Source organism: Hippocampus comes, unplaced genomic scaffold (assembly GCF_001891065.2).
Source record: "Hippocampus comes isolate QL1 unplaced genomic scaffold, H_comes_QL1_v1.1 scaffold314, whole genome shotgun sequence".
In the NCBI taxonomy this organism is placed as follows: Eukaryota; Metazoa; Chordata; class Actinopteri; order Syngnathiformes; family Syngnathidae; genus Hippocampus; species Hippocampus comes.
The window spans coordinates 191,984-214,278 of NW_017805152.1; the positions used below are offsets into that span (position 1 = coordinate 191,984).

The 22,295-nt window shown below is 41.5% G+C and overlaps 3 protein-coding genes across 14 annotated transcripts; all 3 read left to right on the plus strand.

The window, feature by feature from the left end:
- The first annotated feature begins 1,299 nt into the window (after positions 1-1,299).
- On the plus strand, positions 1,300-8,879 carry emp2 (epithelial membrane protein 2). Of its 3 annotated transcripts, none has more exons than XM_019868351.1 (6): positions 1,300-1,494; positions 4,238-4,330; positions 7,164-7,411; positions 7,516-7,624; positions 7,711-7,851; positions 8,568-8,879. In XM_019868351.1, the coding sequence occupies exons 3-6, from the start codon at positions 7,334-7,336 to the stop codon at positions 8,735-8,737; spliced, it is 498 nt and encodes a 165-aa protein (XP_019723910.1). In that variant the 5' UTR covers positions 1,300-1,494; positions 4,238-4,330; positions 7,164-7,333; the 3' UTR covers positions 8,738-8,879. The 3 variants fall into 3 exon arrangements, with proteins under 3 accessions (XP_019723910.1, XP_019723909.1, XP_019723911.1); XM_019868352.1 differs by lacking the exon at positions 1,300-1,494 and adding an exon at positions 3,190-3,557; XM_019868350.1 differs by lacking the exon at positions 4,238-4,330.
- Positions 8,880-11,404: 2,525 nt separating this feature from the next.
- On the plus strand, positions 11,405-14,848 carry atf7ip2 (activating transcription factor 7 interacting protein 2). Of its 8 annotated transcripts, none has more exons than XM_019868342.1 (11): positions 11,405-11,501; positions 11,831-11,903; positions 12,065-12,196; positions 12,357-12,422; positions 12,500-12,546; positions 12,614-12,648; positions 12,726-12,781; positions 12,982-13,027; positions 13,670-13,740; positions 13,907-14,094; positions 14,360-14,848. In XM_019868342.1, exons 1-11 carry the CDS (start codon positions 11,437-11,439, stop codon positions 14,568-14,570), a joined length of 990 nt encoding a protein of 329 aa, XP_019723901.1. In that variant the 5' UTR covers positions 11,405-11,436; the 3' UTR covers positions 14,571-14,848. The 8 variants fall into 8 exon arrangements, with proteins under 8 accessions (XP_019723901.1, XP_019723902.1, XP_019723903.1 ...); XM_019868343.1 differs by having other exon boundaries at positions 12,617-12,648; XM_019868344.1 differs by having other exon boundaries at positions 12,506-12,546.
- An 801-nt stretch (positions 14,849-15,649) lies between these two features.
- LOC109514900 (zinc finger protein 391-like) lies at positions 15,650-19,795 on the plus strand. 3 transcript variants are annotated; one of them, XM_019868341.1, is made up of 4 exons: positions 15,650-15,970; positions 16,507-16,896; positions 17,380-17,853; positions 18,633-19,795. In XM_019868341.1, exons 1-4 carry the CDS (start codon positions 15,799-15,801, stop codon positions 18,635-18,637), a joined length of 1,041 nt encoding a protein of 346 aa, XP_019723900.1. In that variant the 5' UTR covers positions 15,650-15,798; the 3' UTR covers positions 18,638-19,795. The 3 variants fall into 3 exon arrangements, with proteins under 3 accessions (XP_019723900.1, XP_019723899.1, XP_019723898.1); XM_019868340.1 differs by having other exon boundaries at positions 15,653-15,970; positions 17,380-18,398; positions 18,446-19,795; XM_019868339.1 differs by having other exon boundaries at positions 15,655-15,970; positions 17,380-19,795.
- Positions 19,796-22,295: the final 2,500 nt, after the last annotated feature.

Consider the following 22,295-nt stretch of genomic DNA (forward strand, 5'->3'; position numbering starts at 1 on the left):
TTTTCTGGTATCAATTATTTGCACATGACTGCACTCCGGAGCTGATATGCCTCAAGAGATGGGTGTGGCGGTGAATAAACACCAGCTTTTCACACCCCCCGCAGGTATATCAATGGATACGAATGCATTGCCATGAAAGACTTCGGCGTCATTTTGCGTTTCATGTTACATCGCCACACCTTTAGAGACCGGGCCTTTATGGTTATGATGACTCGTGCCTTGAAGTGTGCCTAATTCTATTCAGCATGGGGAGGTGTGACACAGAAAAAAAAAAAAAATCCAGAGCCATGGAACAGAGTGGGGTGTGGCGGTGAATAAACACCAGCTTTTCACACCCCCCGCAGGTATATCAATGGATACGAATGCATTGCCATGAAAGACTTCGGCGTCATTTTGCGTTTCATGTTACATCGCCACACCTTTAGAGACCGGGCCTTTATGGTTATGATGACTCGTGCCTTGAAGTGTGCCTAATTCTATTCAGCATGGGGAGGTGTGACACAGAAAAAAAAAAAAAAATCCAGAGCCATGGAACAGAGTGTGCAGGAGAACAGGAATGAAATGCAAATAGCGACGTAAATGATGGAAAACAACGTCATCACTTCATATTTTGTAAAGGTATAAAGTTTGCAGACAGACTTGTGCTTATACGTTAAAATGTACAGACTGGCTACCGTATCATAGTTGTAGATGACAAGAAAAAACATATTCCATGGGGCTCACTAGGACAACGACGATGTTTAATCTTTACGACGTTCTTACACTCTACTAGAACGATGACGGTATCTATACGATGTAGTTTGTTCTACTAGTGTACAGAAATGTCATGCGGTTGAGGAATAAACAGCTTTCCACAACCCACCAGTCGACGTCTGGATTTTGTTTTGCATTTCAATACACTATTAGTGGTTTCAAACACAATTACATTCATCCATGGTATCTGCGGTCGTACACAACAACATTGTATTCCCCTGGACTGACTCTGGATTCTTCACAACTATTCCAACTGTAACTAATTCTGGCCATGGATTTCCCCCTCACTTTTCGCATTTCGAACATCCTCTTTTTGGTTGCCAAATTCCTTGTCTTTTTTTTTGTTGTTTTTTTTAATTTCCTCTTTCCGTTCCGTCGCTATGAAGTGCGTGAAACTGACTATTAAACCACCCTTGGGGTCTCCATTATGATTTTCTACCCTAAGTGTCACCACATTTGTCATGTAACACCCACACACGCACCCACACGCGCACACGCACTCCCGGTCCCAAAGCCACACCCAAAGCCCTCCCACGCCAGCAGCCGAGCCACAGAGTAAATGTGCATCTCCAACTTTTTTTTTTTTTTTTTTGTGGGAGTCGAGTGAGTTGGTCGGTGCCTGTTCCCTGAGCTGCGTCGCGCCTGGAGACTTGCCGTTACAATATTTGCAAACTTTAATATTTGTTTCCTGACAATCTGGAGCTGCGCTCATCGCGTTTTCTTCCACGTTCTTCCAACTCGGTGAGTAAATGCGCGTGTTTGCATCTAGTTTGAATGCTACAAATTAGACCGCGTGTCACGTTGATACACTTTTTTTTTTTGTTCTTTCCACAAAGTTGAAGAGTTGCGCCTCCCAATTAAAAGCGTTTCAATGTTTGTTATTTTCATGTTATACGCTTTCTTACTTGTTTTATTTCCTGGCGCGTATTTTTACGCACAAATTCCCAGCGCCAACGTCCAAATCGCTTACCAAAAGGGGGGCGTTGTTAGACACCCGTGCGTGTTCGTGGTCTTCAAATGAAGAAGACCAAGTGCAAGTTATTTATCAGAAAACGAGAACACACGAGCTGCTTGTACGTGTGAAGTTAAAAGTCTCTAGTGTTTTTAACCATTATTCTTCCTTTGTTATCATTCCAGCTTCCTTTTTTTAATCTTCCATATGGCAGCGCTTCAGGATAATGCACGTGACGTTTTGTCGTTCCCACTTTAAACTGAGAACATTAACCACAATTCGTATTTTTTTGTGATTCTTGTCACAGGGTTATTGGATAAAATGAAAGATTATGATGTAATTAGAATTTCCCAAGAACCTAAAAAGAATTTCGTTTTGACGAGAGTGTGCCCTCTATCGGTGGAAGTAACTATGCAGGTTGATGAATTTTTTTTTGAGGGGGGGGTGAACTTTGGGTCAATCGTTTGAATTGAAAATACTTAAATACTTGTATAGTGTTACTTTATAAAAATAAATGAATACAAATATTTGTATTGTACTGTTTAAATAATACTCATAATACTGATTAGAATAATGAGCTCTATAAACGCTTATGTGACTAAGTCACTGTGGACCGGACGATTTGTACAGCTGATTTGAAGCAGGTTATTTCAAAAGTTTCGTACACTGTAAAATGATCTCTCGGCTACTGCAGGATTGACAGACTGCCTCCGGTTTTCCGGCGAGTCAGTGTTAGTTTTTCCAATATTTTCTGTCATCATGAACTCAGAGTAAGCAGAAAGGCGAGTGATATTTGATCCCAAGTTAACTTGAGGCTTGACAAAGGTGCTGAATGAGGAAATCCATCAAGAAAATACAAGTGCAGTGTGTGGATGTTAAACAGAGACAATTTTTTTTTTTTTTTTGGCTGCCCTAACCTCACTCTACCATGTGGGAGTCATTACTCATGGCGGTCACCTACGAAGGTCTATGAACAACACGTGCGGACTCAAAGACAGACTAAAACATGTCAGTGTCCAATGTAAAAGAGTTCCAATTTCAAAGCCAAGTCTTTCAATACGTCAGGAAAAACAGTAAGCATACATGTGTTTGCCTTTTCATGCGAACATTTGTCCAGTTTACGAGTTCCTATAAATGAGTGTGGACTACACAATCGTTTGCACGACACCATCACGCTTATTGTTCACATAAATTAGGGACGGCTTTTATTTTGTGAGCCCGTGACCTTGAATATGCTGAGCCAGAGATGCCTTTTACATGGCAACTGAAGAAGATCCACTTTAAGTGGTGCCAAAGATATAATAATACTCTTCATTCAAATTTCCTATTGCCCAATTGGAGGCACACCATACTTGCAAATATTGTACATAGTCTACAATCTGTACATTTGCAAACAGTCTTGTACATGAATGTTAAAATATAACTTATTTTTGGACAATTATTTGTACATATTTGCAGTACTGTATTGTTTTTCCAAAAAGCAGTCATGCTTGGGCTTCGTTGGATCCAGAAGATTAATGACACAACGGATTGAACAATTGCTCTCATTTTTCCTGTTCCTGTCGTGATTGCTTGTTGGTCTTGGCAACAGTACTAGTCTGTAGCACACGGTGGAAGCTCGAAAGCCATGCCCCAAAAGTCACACCATTGGGAGTTAAACCACAATCTTTAATCCCTCAAATGATAAACAAATTTAAACCATCGTGTCATGTGAGCAGTACAATCATTTAGGCATGACAAAAGTTAATTCGTTCCAGCAATACCCTCTAAAAAACCACTCGGTGACAACAGGCGGTCCGCAAACACCTCTCTGATTCCTTTCTATTATACGTCTGCGGGAAGTCTTCAACGGGTGAGTTCGACTCAATTTTACTTTTATGATAGAGTTGCCCACACTTAACCGGTACCGCGGCTTTTCTCATAACTACACAAAAATGCAAATACTGGAACCCGACCGTGTCACAATCGGACTCAAACGACAAACCAGCCTGAAATTATTGGCCAAACCGGAGTCATGATCTTGTCATCAGAGCGATGTCTGACTCTGGCCGAGGAAAATATGGCACATTTGCAACTCTACAATAAAACGTAGTTGTGGAGATGAAGAAATGTTTGCTCTTCTCTAGGCAAAGCTTTGTGTTGACTCGGTGACGGGGAAGATGTGCCTTTTGTGTTTTGACTAAAAATAGACCTGGCACTACGGTTGCTGTGTATAAACACAAACCGCCTAAACTGACCCACCCACACCAACACTTTATTACATTCTCATTGTGGACAAAGGATCGTTTCATCAATCTGATTCTTTGCGCAAACAACCTCAATGCTCAGTGCAAAGTCCATAGATTGAATGGCCTTAACCTTGAGCTCGATACATCACTCGAGCAAGAATATCTGCTTGAAGTTGTCAGTAATGTGGTTCCGAAGGAAGTTTGTGTGTGAGGAATGTCACATTTCTCAGCAGTACAACTACATTTGGAGCCAGAGGGCCCCACTGGAAGATTTCATGTCCACTTCCTGTCCTCTGTTCCTCAGTTTTCAGCCATTTTCCCCAAAGCCAGGAAAGAGAGGAGTTGGGCGAGCGGAACAGTGAGAGACTCGGTTGGGGGAGTGAGATCCAGAGGCCCAGTTAAGTCTGTGGCTTTGTGTTTTATGAAAGAAAAGGACATTAAATGTCAGCATTTTCCAGCAGTCACACACACACACATACGCGCAAACACACGCGCACGCACACACACACACATGCACGCACACACGCTCTTGCAGCGTCCCCTAGCTTCCCATTATAAGGGTGAGTGGAAAGGAGGAATGGTTGTATTTTGCGTCTCTTTGTTTGCGTGTGACAGTCGAGGTGGTTTCACTTGTATATGTTGCTGATTGTGCTTCGCATGTTTAACATGAGAATTTCGGCTCGGGGAGAAATCAAATTTGGCTTTTTGGAATACATCCACAATGGCTATAAATGTTACCTCTTACTGACCAAGTGGTAGAAAAGGCATTCTGACTAAATTAGATAGTGAAGTCTTTTATTTGCTCCGGTGATTGGCAAAGAACAGCTGCTGCTTTGTGAGCAGATACGCCATGAGATTTTTTGACAACAACGGAATGCATTCCAGACCAGCGAGGCTAACGTATGTGGCATGTGGACATCATTATCTGCGTGTGTGAGTGTGTCTGGCTGGTGTCTGAGGTGACCGTTAGTGCATTCATCACTTAACTGTTTCTACCAGGGTTATCATAGATTGGGATTTTATATATATATATATATATATATATATACACACACACACACACACACACACACACATACACACACACACACACGAGCGCGCGCGCGTGTGTGTGTGTGTGTGTGTGTGTGTGTGTGTGTGGATTGTGTGTGTGTGTATATTGTGAAATGCAAGATTAAAAAAAAAAAAAAAGTCAAATTCTATTTACGTCCTTTTTTGCTAACGCAACATTATCAGCAGACCCGATTGCATTCGTGCGAATGTGCACGTGTGCACATCTGGGAATGATCCCGCTGTGCCAAAGAGTATTTCAGCACGATGGAATTAAAGTCAAAGTGTTGTAATGCAATAAATGCGACAAGAGGTGGATGTGGCCAGCTTGCTCGGAGAGGTATTTATTCTTTTGGGATTTATTGTTGTGCTTGTAGTAAGAGTGGTATTATTTTAACAATAATAGACTTTTGTGTTGTAGTTCACTGCTTGAAAAAGGCAAACCGCGGCTTGACTACATTGTGTATAGAGCCTACAGAGTCAGTATGCCCTTATGAACTGGTACTAATATATTCAAGTTTTTTTTTTTGTCTCCGTTCCATCCTGTTTACTTCTCAGAGCTCAATGATGACGAGCATTTACCAAAAGCAGTCGGTGTTTACATTCCTATCTAAACCCTCAACCTGCTGTCACAAGATTCATAGATTTAGCCTCTATTTTCCTGTCCTCGCCACCTCAAAAAGGGTCAGTCCATCTCCTGAAAGCAACCCCACAGCCACATGTGCTCACGCAAATTGTGGCCTGCTTCCTGTCGGCGGGAGGAGTCTGTTTTTACTATGATTCCATTTTGGCGGAGACGGCTAATTCCTTTGCTGTCTGGCTTGAATGTGTGTGTGTGTGTATCTCCCAACTCAGCTCCTTTTGTGTTCGCTTTGGGTGGCAGTTACCAAAATCTAAATCATGTGTGCACATATCAAAGTCTTGTGTTGATTCCAATCAAATCCAATCCAAATTTATCCAAAGTGCTGTACAAAACAACAGATGAATAACACCACAGAGGTTCACATCCAAAAAATAAGTTGGTCAATAACTACCATTAAAACACACAAATGTTACTCATAAAAGGAGCAATAAAGTGAAAATGAACAACAATAACGGTGAAACAGATCATAAAAGCATTGCGTTGTGCGTTTTCAGAAGTCATTTAAAAATGGCTAGGCAGGAGGCCCGTCTGATTTGCGGAGGCAGGTCGTTCTACAAATTTGGAGCTGCAAGAGCAAAGGCTTTCTTCCATTATGAGCTTCAGCTTGGTTTGAGGCACAGTCAAGGGCAGCTGACCTGCGAGAGCAAGGGTGAGGAAACCTTGAGGTGTTCACTATTATTGTTTGAGGCACATACATTTGGGAAAAGAAATTGTTTCCCCCGAGTAACGAGCCATGTGGAAGCAAGTAAAGGGGACCTAGAACTGAGCCCTGTGGGAACCCACGCTTGAGGTGCGTTTATGAGGCAACAGAGTGGCAGAGGCTGACACAGAGGTTCTATTGGGCCCCCAATAAAGCTCCTCCAAGACACCATTCATCAATAAGCGATCCAAACTTTACAACCATTTAACCGATTATTAGTTATCGGACTGATTTGAATGGCACGTTACTGTTTTTAAACATTGCAATGCAAATGGAGAAACTCCCAATGCCTGCTTGAGAAACTCCCAATGCCTGCTTGTCAAGTCGTCCAGATGGACACAACATGCTTAAATTATATTTTCTCAAATTTGAGTGGAGACTTTGAGGCTGCACGTAATTCACTGAGTGTCTCATCAACCCCGTGATTCTTGCAATTTAATACAAAGCTCTTTTTGGATAACTGGTTGCAGATGGAGCAGTTTCAACACTTCCACTGTGCATTTGTTTCCTCAAAAAGATCTCCGGTTGCCACACGAAATCCTGAATTTAGCAAATTCTTTGTTGAGATTATTCATCAGGCACTGAATAACAAGAGTGCTTAAACAATAGTGCTGATAAAAAGTGTAAACTAGTCGAGTCCAGAGTTGACAATGTGCATCTGCTGGCGCAGGAAATGGGCTTGGCCAAACTCTTTGCAAAGTTGGATGCAAGAATCGAGAACGAAGGAGTCCAACCCAAACAATGCCTAATTGAATAGTTAAATCATTTGACCATATCCAAAAGGATGCATTTAACCTGCTTTTTTGTGTGTTGATTTTTATATTTTTGTTGCTCCAGACTGACTCCTTTTCTGTGAGAGGCCCTGATCCAGCCTGACCATCAGCCAGCAAACTTGACTTCCATTCACAGAGGCAAAACCAGACCGAGTGACACGGAAGCATCTAGCCGTTTGTCAGCGTCTAGCAACTACTAGAAGACGAGTGAGCCGAACAGCGGGGCGGGCAGCTATGTTGATCATCTTAGTCCTCATCATCCTTTTCCATCTGGCTGCAGCCACTCTCCTCTTTGTTGCAACCATACATAATGTGAGTAGCATCAAAGGGTGGCCATTTTTAAACACACACACACACACAAAAAAATCATTGCAGGAACGGACATTTATGGTGTGTTACGCATTGCTGTGTTACAGGCATGGTGGTTGGTGTCACCACCTGGACGGGATGTGCTCTACTCGGACCTGTGGTACTCCTGCAACACCACCTGCTTTCCTATCGCCAAAAGCCACACTCCTGACGCAGGTAGGAATGTGTACCGGCTGCAAATAGTGCTGATGTGTGTGTATGCGGTGTACGATTTTCCAACAGCTGTCGGTTGCACCCCTTAGCCTACCTGCAGACGGTCCAGGCCACCATGATCCTGGCCACCATTTTATGCTGTATCAGCTTCTTCGTCTTCATTCTTCAGCTCTTCAGGCTCAAGCAAGGAGAGCGATTCGTCTTCACCGCCATTATTCAGCTGTTGGCCTGTGAGTGACACAAATGCACATCAATACTATGTCCACAAAATCTCACCACGTTATGTTTATGAGCGTCAGGCCTTATTATTCACAGATTTTTTTTCTATTCACGACCAAACTTGTTCACAATCCCCCTGCGAACAGCACAGGTGCACTTTGTGTAATGAAGTCATGTATGGCTTTGCTAATACAATTTGGAAATTATGCTGAGGGCAAAGCCATGAAGGCCTTATTATTCACAGATTTTTTTGTTCTATCCACGACCAAGCTTGTTCACAATCCTGCTGCGAACAGCACAGGTGCACTTTGTGTCATGAAGTCATGTATGGCTTTGCTCATACAATTTGGAAATTATGCTGAGGGCAAAGCCATGTCAAGAATGGCGAAAACTCACGAGGAATTGATCACCCCCCCCCCAAAAAAGATATATATTTGCCTAATGATGTCATAACATGGTGGCAAAGTGAGACGTCTGTCAAAATAAAGCTCCTGAAGTCACTTTACCAAAATTCCTCGGCACCAAGCCTCCACGGTGGTGTCAAAGCACTACTATTATCTAAATAAAGTCCCTCAATTTACGCCAGCGTGATTCCTTGGCACCAAAATGCTGCAATATTGTGCCAAAATTATTACTACAAAAAGAGCTAAACTTCACATTCACAATCTTACGTATACAGCATGGCTTAAACATTTCTTCCCCTCCCCGAATTCTCTCTTCCCTTCAGCTGTGTGCGTGATGATGGCGGCCTCCATTTACACGGCTCAGAACAAGTCCTTCCACCATAGCAGTCTCCATGATGGCTCGTACGGATCCTCCTATATTTTGGCCTGGGTCAGCTTCCCAATGACTCTAATTAGTGGTCTCATGTACTTGGTGCTTAGAAAACGCAAGTAAATGTCAACTTCTGGGCATAGAGTATCGACATCGAAATACTTGGATGGACAGTGAATACCCAAGAAGATAATTGTGCAGTGCGCTCACATAGTAGTAGAGAGGCAATATGTATGCGATTTTCCCCCCCAAACAAAACAACAAACAGCGCGCGCACACACACACACACACACACACATACACACACACACACACACACACACACACACACACACACACATCAAGCATTGCGTCTTGCTCTTATCATGGTGCTCACTGAATGCTGTCAAGAATGCATTCGACGTCACTCCCCTTGCACACCGACACTGTAAATATTTGTCATTTGAGGAGATCTCACTGTATTGTCTTATGAATAGCAGTGACTGAACAACATTCGGCATACGTTTTACAGCGTGAACTTAATGGCGCGGAGACAGAGCCGCATGTTTGTCCCGTTTGCATTTCAAGTTGGACAAGTCTCACATGATTTCCTTATAGCCCCGATACAGGTTCATTTGCATTAAATCCAGGTGAGCATCTCCATGTAAATTCTCATGAGCTGTCCTGTAAAACTATCGAAGAGGAAGAGCGTCCACAGTAGCCAATGTTTCTTTGTACATGAACATATCTTTTAATTTGTGCATGAACTGCTCATCCAAGTTATTCAAATCCACCAAAACTCTTATTTGTTGTTGAAGGCGTTCCAACTTTTTTAAAACAACGTACTTTCCTTCATTCCTCTTTTTATTGACTATTGACTCCCCACATCCGTACTCTCTCTTTTACTTCTTTGTTGGCTCATTGTCATGTTTTTCACCAACATGAGCAAGGCCATGTGTGAAATATGTGTGGGATAAGTAAAAGAAAAACAAACGGGAGATTTTCTTGCTGGGTCCACATTTGTTTTTGAGAAGCTATTAACAAATTAAAAAAAAAAACACGTATTTTGTACATATTTGCTGTGTATGTATAGTTGAGACTATTGCTGACTGAACTAATGTCGTCAATAACACCAAAAAGTTGAAAATGTTAACCTTGGCTTATAAGAAGTGTAGTGATACAAGCTGTTGGATTTGAATATTTTGTCTGTGTTATACTTTGGCGACTGTTGGTGACGCGGTGAAACATTCAAACCAATTATGTGCTGTGACGTTTGGGATTTAAATGACAACATAAACTTGAAATAGGACTGTTTTGTTAATTTTGTCATGCCTGCTACTATGCTATTTTGTTCTTTTCGTGAATGAAAACCAGGACAAAGGCTATTTATTTGACCAAATGCAACTCGTTTTAACATCACAAGGAGGATGAAATGGGTCATTTTATTCTGTTGCCATTCTGACAAGTTTGTCAATGCCTGATGCTTTACGCTGAAGATTATTTCTGGCTAATATTTGCTCATATTATAGCACTAACTTTTAAAATCATTATTTCTTGGTGTTGGTGTGGTTTTTAACATAGAGCTGAAACCTTTTTATTTTTATTTTTTTTGTGGAAACATTGTGCAGGCAGTAATGTGCCCATTTCAACTGCATGAGCAATTGATGCACTGGATGTTTTGTCAAGATTCTCTTTCCTTTGGGCAAATTCTTGATTCAGGGAAATGGACGTGAGGATTCTAACTCAAGACGATTTTTGAAAAATGACCAAAACAACATTTTGTGTGGTTACCTGTTAATTAGTCATATGATTTTAATTCCATAATCATTAATAAGCCTTCATATTTCATGGATGTTCCTGTTTTTCAAATCAATCCCTTAGAATTCGATGAGAAGGAATGAAATGAATGACTATGTAAATTGAATCTTAAAAAACATTTGTATTTGTGGGTGATTACGTACAGTGGCACACTCTTTGAATATGTACAGTAGGTGGAAAAATATACTACTAACTATATTGAGTTCATTTTTTTTCGAAGAGTCAAGAAATCCTATGTAAAGTCAAAATGTCACCATTGATTATATTTTTGAAAACAGTTTGACGCTGAACTGAATAGCCTCTTTCAGTTTTATTTCTGAAAAAAAAACATGGGCACACTTAATTAATTTACCGACTTTTTTTTGAGGGGGGGGGTAGATAATTCTAAAATGTTTAGTTTTTTGAAAAGGCTTCCATTTCATTAAAATAGAAAATATGAATGGTAAGCGTCATGCGATACCTTATATTTCTGTAAAAGAATACTGACAATTGTTCACGTCACTGTGACGTTACTTTCTTTTCCTGTAACCCTCTTTTTAGACTTGACTTTTTTTGTCCTCTAGCGACTTCAACTGGACTAATAGTCAACTACACCTCGGCAAAGTACAGTACGTCACCTTCACACTGTACAAACTCTTCAGAACCCGCTCGTTTGATGTAAACCTCCGTAATTGTGTCTTTTAAACAATAAAATGTTTTGCCTCGTTTGTGAAAAATGTGTCTGCAATGTGATTTAACAGATAGATAGATAGATAGATAGATAGATAGATAGATAGATAGATAGATAGATAGATAGATAGATAGATCATTGGATAGATAGATAGATAGATAGATAGATAGATAGATAGATAGATAGATAGATAGATAGATAGATAGATAGATAGATAGATAGATAGATAGATAGATAGATAGATAGATAGATAGATAGATCATTGGGGTGGTAGTAAAGAGCAAAGTTGACTCGTATAAAGGATAAACTAACGGGAAAAAGAAATGGGCCGCATCCCGGAAGTGTTGACGCCCGGATGAAATATGACGTAACACCCATAGAACAAACAAAACAAGTGGGAGTTCTCAAGAGGTTTTCCAGGTACTGTATTAAGTTTTTGGTTCTGATTTGGTGATTTTTATCATGCATAAGTAAACGCCCATCATATATATATGTTTTTATTAGTTTGCATTATTTAGTCTTATCAGATCAGATTCGGTCAAGTTTAGGTCCTTCCATATTTGGTCCATGTTGGAATTTTGTATAACGATAGAACGCCATCAACACATTCATTTATTTTAAGCAAAGCGACGACAACAGCCAACAATAAGCGTTAAAGAAACGACACTGTACGGGGTTTCTCGTGTTTGGCGACACTGTTCTTTGTGAGATCAAAGCTGCCCTCCTTTCGTTCTGTATTTTTTCTTAAGAATGAAGCGGTTGTGTCCTCCGTCAGATTCCTCTGCAAGTTGTGAAAAAAAGATCAAATTCTCCCAATCTGAGGTCAGTGAAACGATTTTATTGTCCCAGTCAAAAGTGTGGACACGGTTCGTCATTTAATGACATGATGATGTGTCAAAACCTTTGACTGCGGAAGGTTGGTTAATTGTCGTTAGATGTGTTTTAAAATGTAGTATTATAAGTGTATGTGCATTTTTGTACAGCTCCAGATGCTGGTAGAAGAGGAAGTCCAAAAAGCGATGCAAAAGATTGCCACCAAGATGCATATTTTAGATGAAAGTATTCAACAGCTTCAAAAAGATATGGGTTTTGAAGAATCTATCCAAAAACTTGAGGTTAGTAAACCGTAGCAATGACTTATTTTGGAATGTAATTTATTCAACCAATTTCTGACCTATTGTATTATGACTTACTGTGGTGTTATAAATAGTGCTATATGCACACTCACTATTAAAAAACAAACGAACTTGACAAGATGTTGATTTTGTTTTTCAGGAACGTATTGAGAAAATCACAAGGAGAGCAGAAAAAGCACTCACAGCCATAAAGTCAGACAAAAAGGTTTGAATGTCATGCATGCACCTTTGCCCACTGAAATATCATTTTAGTGTCTATGGCAAATACTTGAATCTCACTAGTTTCAGACTTCGCTGCCATCTTATGATGATGATGATGAAGTCATTACGTAAGTAGATAGACTAATAATTCAAGGTGAAATCTTGTGTGTTGTGTTACAATGTCATCTTCCTCAGCAGCATGGATTGTGACGATGAAACTGAGTCACAAAGTAAGAGCCCATTACTTTTAAAACTAATTTTTGTAGAATAGTAGATAGCTATTTATTTCACGAGTATTTATCCACAGAAATAAACATGAGCCGAATGAAGAAGGAAAGACAAGAAAATAAAAACGATGGGCTGGTGAGTGCTGTTCATCTTTCCTGTGTGATTATTTGCACTTTTATTTCCTCACGGTGTGACACTAAGTCACATTTTTTAAATACTGTATACAGTGATTGCAATTTGAGGGACATTTGATCCAAACAAAACTCCTCAAATCACTTCAACATAGTAAGACTTTTATTGCCTTTCAATAATAAAAAACACATCTTCCTTTTCAGGATACTACCGAAAATATTCAAAAGGAGTTGAATAAAAGTAAACAAGGTATGATTATTGTGGCTGAGGGACTGTGTTTTGTTTACTCATTTTCATTTTACCCTTTTATGACTTGCCTCTGTGTCTAATCCAGCTGTGAAAGCTGGGCGATATGGCAGAAAAAAAAAATCGCATTGGTATGTCATTTTCTATGGAGTTACTTACCCCTCTTGGCACTCTGCTGCTGCGCCTTTCACGGCAAGAAACACACAACGCCCATCCAGAAAACGAGTGTACATATTTGTCATGTTTTTAGATCAAGATTTATATTTTGTATCGCAATGTTGCCTAAGAATATCAAGGCCATACTGTGCAGCCCAGACTCTCATCACTTTGATTCTCTCCTCTTTCATCTCAAACCGCTTTAAACAACAAAGCATATGAGGGGAAAAGTGGTTAGGACTGCACGACTGTCTTGTGTGGGTTTTTTTTTTAGATAACAAATCCTTTGTTAGTCTTGCAATGGAGAAATTCCCAATTCACAGCAGCAAGGTTATGAAAGGAAGTTTTATGTTATGTGTTGTGTTATTTTACTTTATGTTAACCGTTTTGTGAAGCGCTTTGTTACAACTGCTGCTGTTGTGAAAGCGCTATAAAAATCAGGATGTATTGTATCAAACAAATTAATTGTAAAATATCCATATTGCTTAGGGCTACCACCTATGCTGAGCGCCTTAGCAGACCTATGTAAGAGTTGCTCTCCTCCTATTCCTGAAAGTGAGGTAAGATACTTTCCCACGCTCATGTCAAAACACAACATGCATATTGTGACTAAGGGCATGATGCTCAAGCTAGTCAGAATTTTTGTTATGTACTTCAGGGTCAATCTATCCTAAATAATGAAAGAGTTGTATTCACTCACCTTCCTTTACTTTCCTTATGCTATAGAATGAGTCTTGGTATCCTCCTCTCCCGATCAACCCTTTACCGTCCAACTTGAGCATGGAGGCTGTGTCGTACAACATCCCCCAAAAAGTGACCGTCCACCTGGCTCTTATTGAGCACCCCGCGGGCCTCTCTGTGATGTGGACAGGAGAAGAAGATGAGCTCTCTTTACCACCAATGCAGAGTTACAGGTGAAACAAAAGTGCTGTGTGCCAAGTGTTAATTGGCGAAACTTTATTTAATGAATTTTGCAGGCGAATGTGACTTCAAAATTTAAAATAAAATGGAAGGTGAACATTTTTTGAAATAGGATTTTGAATTTTGAAGTTGGAGGGTGTAAATAAAGGGTTTCAGTGGTTCCTCTAATGTACTGTATTTTAATTTTGGATTACTGTACAACATTTGGATTTGATTACTTGCTTCGATGTTGTCCATTTCTCTCTTCCTACACTCTAGTGTCTTCCTAACCATGGAAAAGGTCAAGGGGAGTGGAATTTTCCCAGCGTGGCGACTCTTGGGCAGTGTGGATGCCAAATCTCTGCCCATGTGGGTGTCCATCACAAAGTACAAACCAGGGCACGAGCTGTGTGTCGCTGTGGTAGGCAAAGACATTTATGGCCGCTACGGACCCTATAGTGACGTTGTCGCAGCAGTTCTACCTGAATAGCCCCAAAACCGGAACCAGAGGAGCTCAACGAATCAAAGGAGGGACCCACCTATGAATTACATCACAGCCAGATTAGACGTAGATGTTCTGTTTTACTGCTCTATGCATTTTATGCAGTATTTACCAATGGCAAGGCATGCAGAGAAGGCCTTGCTGGCTCTGCCAGCAGAATCGGTTTTATTTTTTTTATGTTGTCAACACTGGTTGTGAATTCTATGTTGTTTAATGTGTGTGTGGGGTTTTTTTTCTTCTAATTAAACAAACTGCACTTTAATGAATGTCATTTGTCTCCCCGCCCCTTTCTGTTGTGAAGTCGTTTGTCTTTTGATATGTCAATATCATAAGTTCATGTCAAGATCATAAGTTACTGAACTATCAGAACAATGTGTTCCCATAGCTTTGCTAACATTGTGGACTGATAAACAAAAATGAAATAAGATAATGAAAAACAACAACAAAAATTGAACCTTAATGGTATATATTTTTTTTTCCAGATTAGATTTCTAAAAGCCACAAAACAACACTCACAATTGATTCTGGAACCAACAACATCAAACAATTCTTTGAAATAAGGCCATAGACGGGGAATAAATGGCTTTAAACATTTTGCATCAACATTATTCATGCTGCCTTGTACAGTGTCCATGCATGCCACTGCTCGTCCTATTCCTCCCACACAAGTTCTCCCAGATCTCAACCAAGATTTCATCCAGCAGTTGACTATATTTGCTGCTCATCTTTTCATCGTGTCGTCATCCGTGAAGTTTGGGGTGGGGGGTTGGCGGGGAAGCACATCTTTGCTAAGTAACAAGTAGTAAGTAGAGTTGTCTGTTCTCAAATGTGAGGCGTACAAGTAGAAAAATAATACTCAAGTACATACCTGAAAAAATGGACTCAAGTACTCTAGTAGTAGTACTAAAGTATTTACACTTCTTGTAACATAAGTAACAAGCACAAATCACACAGTAAATAATACTAATCAGTAAACTTGACATCCACGTTTATACGTCGAAAACTGCCAACACAAACGAAGCATCTCGTGAGTCGAGTGTTGTGAGAAAACAACTGTAATTAAACTCCTTGGCAGGAGGTGGTAGTACTTTATATAAAAGCTGTTGGCCATCCACCATTATTGTCAGAGGAAGAAACGAGGAACGTCTGTCAACCCGAACTCCTTACAAGCGAAACGAATGTGAAGACACACCAGTAAAGCTGCGGTGGTAAAGCAATGTCGTCGTATCAGTACATTCGACATTTTGTCAACGAGCGACTAGCTGCTGCCGCGGAGGAGATTGCCGGCGTCTTCATAAATACTATCGTCGAGTATGAAGAGGAGATCGGACGTCAGCGTCGGCTTCTGGACGACGTTCGGAAACCAAGAATAAAGCTACACAGAACTGGTCAGTCAAATGATCTAACAATGGGAAACGGTTTATTTATTCTGGGCTTTATCAATAGTGGTTGAAATTTGCTCCGATTAAAATGGAAAGATGACGAAGTCGCATCGGGTGATGCTGCGACGTCAATGCAACCAACAACAACGATTTGTCAGTGATTAAAAAAAACCCACCAAAAACATTATATTATTGTCCTCATTTGGAATTTCGGTCCAGCCAATGCTGCACAATATTAGCCTGATATGACAGTCATATTCATTATTATTCTGTTCGCTGGGATACGACCCAGTTCCAGCAGACCCTTATCATTTATCATCTAGACTACTGAGCAATTCTATATAAAATTGATAGAAGAAAGGCTATTAGTATGAAGTAAGGCTTTCCTCACACCAGTCCAGTGCTGCAATTCACGTGTCTGTTGTCTCATCATTCACTAAGCATGTGTAATAACAGAGGTGGCAAAAGCACTTTTGAACTCTGACTGGTTTCGTCACAGTAATAAAAATATTGCTTTTTTTTTGTTGTTGTTATCCCTTCAGACCACCATGAGCAAGATGTCGACAAGCAACAGGAAGTTCTTGCTGCGTCCTCCTGGCCCAGTGAGAACCAAGAAGACCCAGAACCTCCTCAAATTAAAGAAGAGCCCCGCAGCAGTCAGGATGGAGACGAGTTGGACATGAAACCAGAGCGCGATCATTTCAGACTGATTTCTGTTTGTCAGGAAAGTTATAACACAGAGAATCACCCTCTGAACTCGAGTCCTGGTGAAAGTCAGAATCACTTCGAAGAGTCCGACTACGACAACGATGCCTTTTTGCACAGCACCAATGCAGATGAGGGTCAGCATGACAAACAAACTGAGCATGGAGATTCGGGAAAGAATGTAGAGGCAGAAATTAAGCAGAGGCTTGACAAGACAAACAATCACGGTATGTGTTTGGTAATACATACTTAAGTAGCACATTTTTATTGACAACGTCTTATGGGCAAAATCACACTCTAAACATCGGTGAAGTTCAATTGTGAGTGGCCATTTATTTGAAAATTTCAAAAGATTTGGGACAAATATTTTGCACAGGTGGATTAAGAGATTGGTAACCTAGATTCTACTAGTTTAATCATGGGGCCGGCAGTCGTTTATCTTTTAGAACTTGTGCTGTAATACCAGAGGCTGGGCTCCTCTGCTCCCAAATAATAAAGAACATTTTCTGATGCGGACTGTACAAAGACAAACTTAACATTACTTCCCGCACTGTAGTTGTAGACGAAATCAACGGTGCATGTAAATAGCACTTCAGGTATAAGTAATGTGCTTATTGAGTCCGTCCTGTAAAAACATATACCACGAGGCCGTGCTTCGAGAGATTTGAGTCAGTCTTGTAATTACATTCCCTTTTTCTTTGTCCCTTTAGACATCCAACAGCAAGATGTCCCCAAGCAACAGGAGGTTTTCACTCGGTCACCCTGGTCCAGTGAGGAGCAAGAGGAGCCAGAATCTACGGAAATCAAAGAAGAACCTGACACCAGTCAGGAGGAAGCGGGGCCGGGAATAAAGCAAGGGCTGGATCCCTCGACCTATTATTTTCCTCTTTGTCCCGAAAGTTCCCATAGAGAAGATCGGGTTTTGGACTCCGAGAAAAATACAGAGCCAACGCTAAAGCATGGCCTTGACATCCTCAGCGGTTACAGTCCATACGCACAATCAAGAATCCACAAAGGGGAGAAACGATGTGTTTGCAGCCTGTGCGGGAAACGATTTTACAATAAAACAACACTGAAGTTGCACACGATGAGCCACACGGGCGAAAAGCCGTATGCTTGCGACATCTGCGGGAACCGATTTACTGTAATCGCCATGTTGAATCGGCACATGAAGATCCACACAGGTGAGAAACCGTACCCCTGTGGCCACTGCGCAAAGAGATTTAGTGACAAAACAGCACTGCGGGTCCACATGAGGACTCACACGGGCGAGAAGCCGTACCCTTGCGGCATGTGCGAGAAAAGACTGAGCAGCGCCACGGCCCTCAAAGTTCACATGAGGACTCACACGGGAGAGAAACCGTTCTGCTGCAACACCTGCGGGGGAACTTTCCGAGCCAAGACTGCGCTGAAAAGCCACATGAGGATTCACACCGGCGATAAACCGTACACCTGTGACTTCTGCGACAAGAGACTGAGCAGCACGACAGCGCTGAAGGTTCACTTGAGGACTCACACGGGCGAGAAGCCGTACCCTTGCGGCATGTGCGAGAAGCGGCTGAGTAGCACCACGGCACTTAAGATTCACATGAGGACTCACACGGGAGAGAAACCGTTCTTGTGCAACATTTGCGGGAGTCGATTTAGAGCAAAGGCGACATTAAAAATACATACGCGGATTCACACAGGTGAAGCCGTGTGACTTTTGCGATGCGAAGACGGACGCTTCACACAGCTTCGGTCGGAGCTGAAGCAACAATCCATTCCTAGCGTTTTTTGCTCTGATTTATCATCCGGGTCATGGTCACCTGCAACATTGAATTAAGACAACTGAACACCATGTGTTTTTTTTTTTTGTAGTAGGGTCCTCTGAATCACACTTTTTTTATCTTACCATGTCATTTTGCACAACTGCTTGCTTCCAACCTGGGCACAGTTTTGGGAAGGTGCTTTTCTCTTCCAGGATAGCTGTGTCTCAAACAGTACCCGATAAGACAGTCAAGTGAACCATCTGAACCAACAGTGGACGTCTGTCCGACCTTTGCATCAGCAATAGCGCGTCTCCCCCTGGACAAGCAGGTCCGGAGTAATAGCGGAGCAGAACGATCGGCCCCCTAAGACCACTTAAAACAGTCATCCGCACTGACGCACAAACACACCGTGGCCTAATCAGAGCTGACAGGGCTTATGGCTGAAGAAGATGGGAGCCGAAAAATAGTGCAGAGTAGCCAGATAGAAAAAGCAGAGGTGGAGCGGCAACAGTGATTAAGGAACAAATGTGCTCTTTAAAGTTTTAAAGTGAAGCGCTGGCAGAATGGCAGCCTCCCTCTTTAGTCCCTTCCCTCCTGTAAAATGGATGATGTCCATGGAATATTAGACTTGGCGTGAATATGCGCTTTAAGAGGTTTAGACTTGTCATCTTAATCTCGGGCGCCTCGGCACTGAACTCTGCACCCGTAAAACCCCGTAGCGTTACGGTACTCAAAAACTTTTTAAAAAAACCCATTGATCGACCAGAATGATGGACCACTATGTTTAGCCACAACAAAATACTCTGGTGGTCATTTCAGGTCACGGTGTTTTATACATTTCTTCCAAATACCCAACATAGAGGCACAGGAAACAATATTCTGTTTTGCAGTGAAAAGTAAACGAGTCCTTCTTGGCTATGGAGACAAAATCGTCAGTATGATAACAATTGGGAAAGAAATTGTTTAGAATTGCAAATGAACATAGTTTAACCTATATCATAAATCACAGCCGTTTGCTCAAAGACATACCTTTTCCAAATCTTTAAAGTGATATAAAAACATGGCAGACATACACAATGTCCACTGAAACTCCAAACGTCCACGTAGAAAGAGAAGTTAACCAGTGTGCAATAAGATTAAATGAAGTTTATTTAGGCATGCAGACTTTGAAATATGATGTCAGGTGGCACAATTAACCACTGTATCCATCTGGTACCATTCAACCAACCAGGCCCAGATTTAACACGTATACATAATCTGTAAGTGAATTGAGACGTTGCAGCACTGTTTGTTTGTTGGAAGCCCAATTCATATCATTGCTCCAAGCCTGCATCTGCCATCTTATTCCTGTCCATTACAATAAAAAAAAAAAGAATAGTTAAATAAATAGATAAGGCTTTTGCACCTGCAGTTCTGTAACATCTTTTTTGAATGCAATATTGGGAGTCATTTAAAACTTCAGTCTAGCAAACAGCCGCACAGTGCAACGTGACGTCAACAGCAGAGCTCGAATTCACCACCAGAGGGCGGTACTTAACAGGGTACCAGAATAGAACCAGCCTGAAAGCCATCGCAGGGGAAATCGTGCGGATGGATGGATGTTCGTGTAAATAACATTTCACAGCATACTCTCATCATAATTGCCTATTGATCAGCAAAATCACAACGAAACGAAAACAAATTAACGGCGCATCCTCCAGTTCAATTTGTTCTTGAAATAAAACGCAAATTAAAATATATTGCACTTTATTCAAATGTTTTATAAGTAACATTGTCGTGGTCATTATTGTCTGGATGTGAAAAGGACCTTGAAACAAAAGGGCATGCACGTGCACTTAACACACGCGCATAAATACCGACAAGAGCTGAACATCCTCTTGAGAAGACAGGCTTAAACCCTTTTACGCATGACTCCCCTCCTGTTTGAGTTATGCAAATTATTTATTCATAGCCACATCTCGGCTCACTTTTGCTAACCATATGTTTTAAAGGTCAGGGAGTATTAAGTGTCCAGAAGTTTTGGAAGGTTCAGGGATCACCAAAGTCACGGAGATTAATCCCCTCAAGGGAAAAAGACTAAATTTAAAATGCCCTAAACCTGTGCAAAAATATGATGAGTATTCATGTGAACTTAGCAATCATCGCTTATTTATTCGTCAGCAAAGGCAGTACATGCATCTTCACTTCACACAGTGCATGTAACCAGCAGGACTTTAATAATATGATGTTCTGCAGTGGGCTTTTATCTTCCTCGTCAGGTTTTGACCAGGAAGCATAACTTTGGATGGGAGGAATTCAAATATGAAGTCTTTTTGAAAACTAGATGTGACACACGAGCTTTTATGGCTGATTGTTTCTAACTTAGCCGTATTCCCATTTATTAAGATGTCGCTTTAAAATTTTTATACATATTGGCTAATGTGCTGTATGATTGTGTGTGAGCGAGAGACATGCCTCAAGAGAGCTGGCCGGAGGAGCTTCTCTCAGCCGAATTAGCAGCGCATCAATCTTTCATGGGCCGTGTTTTTAAGTTGCATCCATCTCTCTTGCCCGCGTTCCATTTGATGCGACTACTTTTGCCACATTTCGCATTCACTGAGACAAACAAACATCCTCTCCTTCCATATTCATTTTTATCCCGCTCTTTCTTTTCATGTCCAACTTTCCCTGCATGGGAATTGAACGCAGGCATACTTGAATGCCACCGCAAATAAAATGACATCAACGTTGGTCATGTCTGCTCAAACGGGAGGCAATGCTGCTGATGGTCAGAATACGCACGTTGAGACACAGGCGGCTGTTACTTCGTGTCACATCACAATCATGGCATTTATGGCTTGTCCCACCGCTTTCTGAGCAGATGGGAGAAAAAAAAAAGAAATCACTCTTAACGCACGCCACACTACAGAATAATCAATAAGGATAATCCTTTCGAGAGAGCTGACAATCGGGCCTTTGCCGACTTTGATCTGAAGGGGGGGAGAAGAGCTTAAATTTGTCGATATGTGTGTACTCCGCTTTAGAGTGAGAGATGCGGTGTGACAAGTGGACAAGGAAAACACAGTTTCACACCGCCGCATGCAAAGTCTTTTCCCAATTATCTTTGGGTTGGATTTAACGCAGATGTTTCTCCCCCGGGCCATCGTGACCATGTCAAAGTGTCCTTGAGCAAGACACTGAACGCCCAGTCGCTCCTGATGCTGCGTCATCAGTAGGTGAATGAGGTTCAAAGTGGAACGCGCTAGTGACATCCCATTTACCAGAACGCAAAATAGAATAACCTAAACTTCTTATTTTTGACAAAATTGGATGCATGGCTTGGAAAATTTCATGAGGGTTCGGAGGTAGGCGAGGTACACCCAGAACAGACATCTCCCACATTTTAAAAAAGCCTCTCTTTTTAAGTGCAGGTACTTCCAGGTCGGGTTGGGAGGCTTGATGGAGTTCTGCTGCTTTTAAAATCATTCTGTTATACGCAGCCTGCGGTTTTGTGTAAAAGTTAAATACATGCGAATGGTTGTCCAACTCTATTTGCGTCCCGTGAGTGATGGGGCAGCCATTCCCGGGTCAAGTCCGCCGCTCCACAGAAGGCAGCTGGGATAGGTTCCAACAGCGGTAGCTGGATGGATGGATATAAGGAATGCCTTGCCATCGTATAATTCCGGACGGCATTCCGGCATTCTATAAGAAGTCACGGCCTCAACAGATAGAATGAATTCCATTTGTCCCATCACATCTATTTCAAACTGTTACTACATCTGCTGTCTGCCTGAGGTTGTCTGATACGGCAGTCTGTGTCCGACAGCATCAAAACCCCGCTGAGTGGATGTCAAATGAACATCCAGCCATTCGAGAGGTTGGCTCAGTGACCAGCG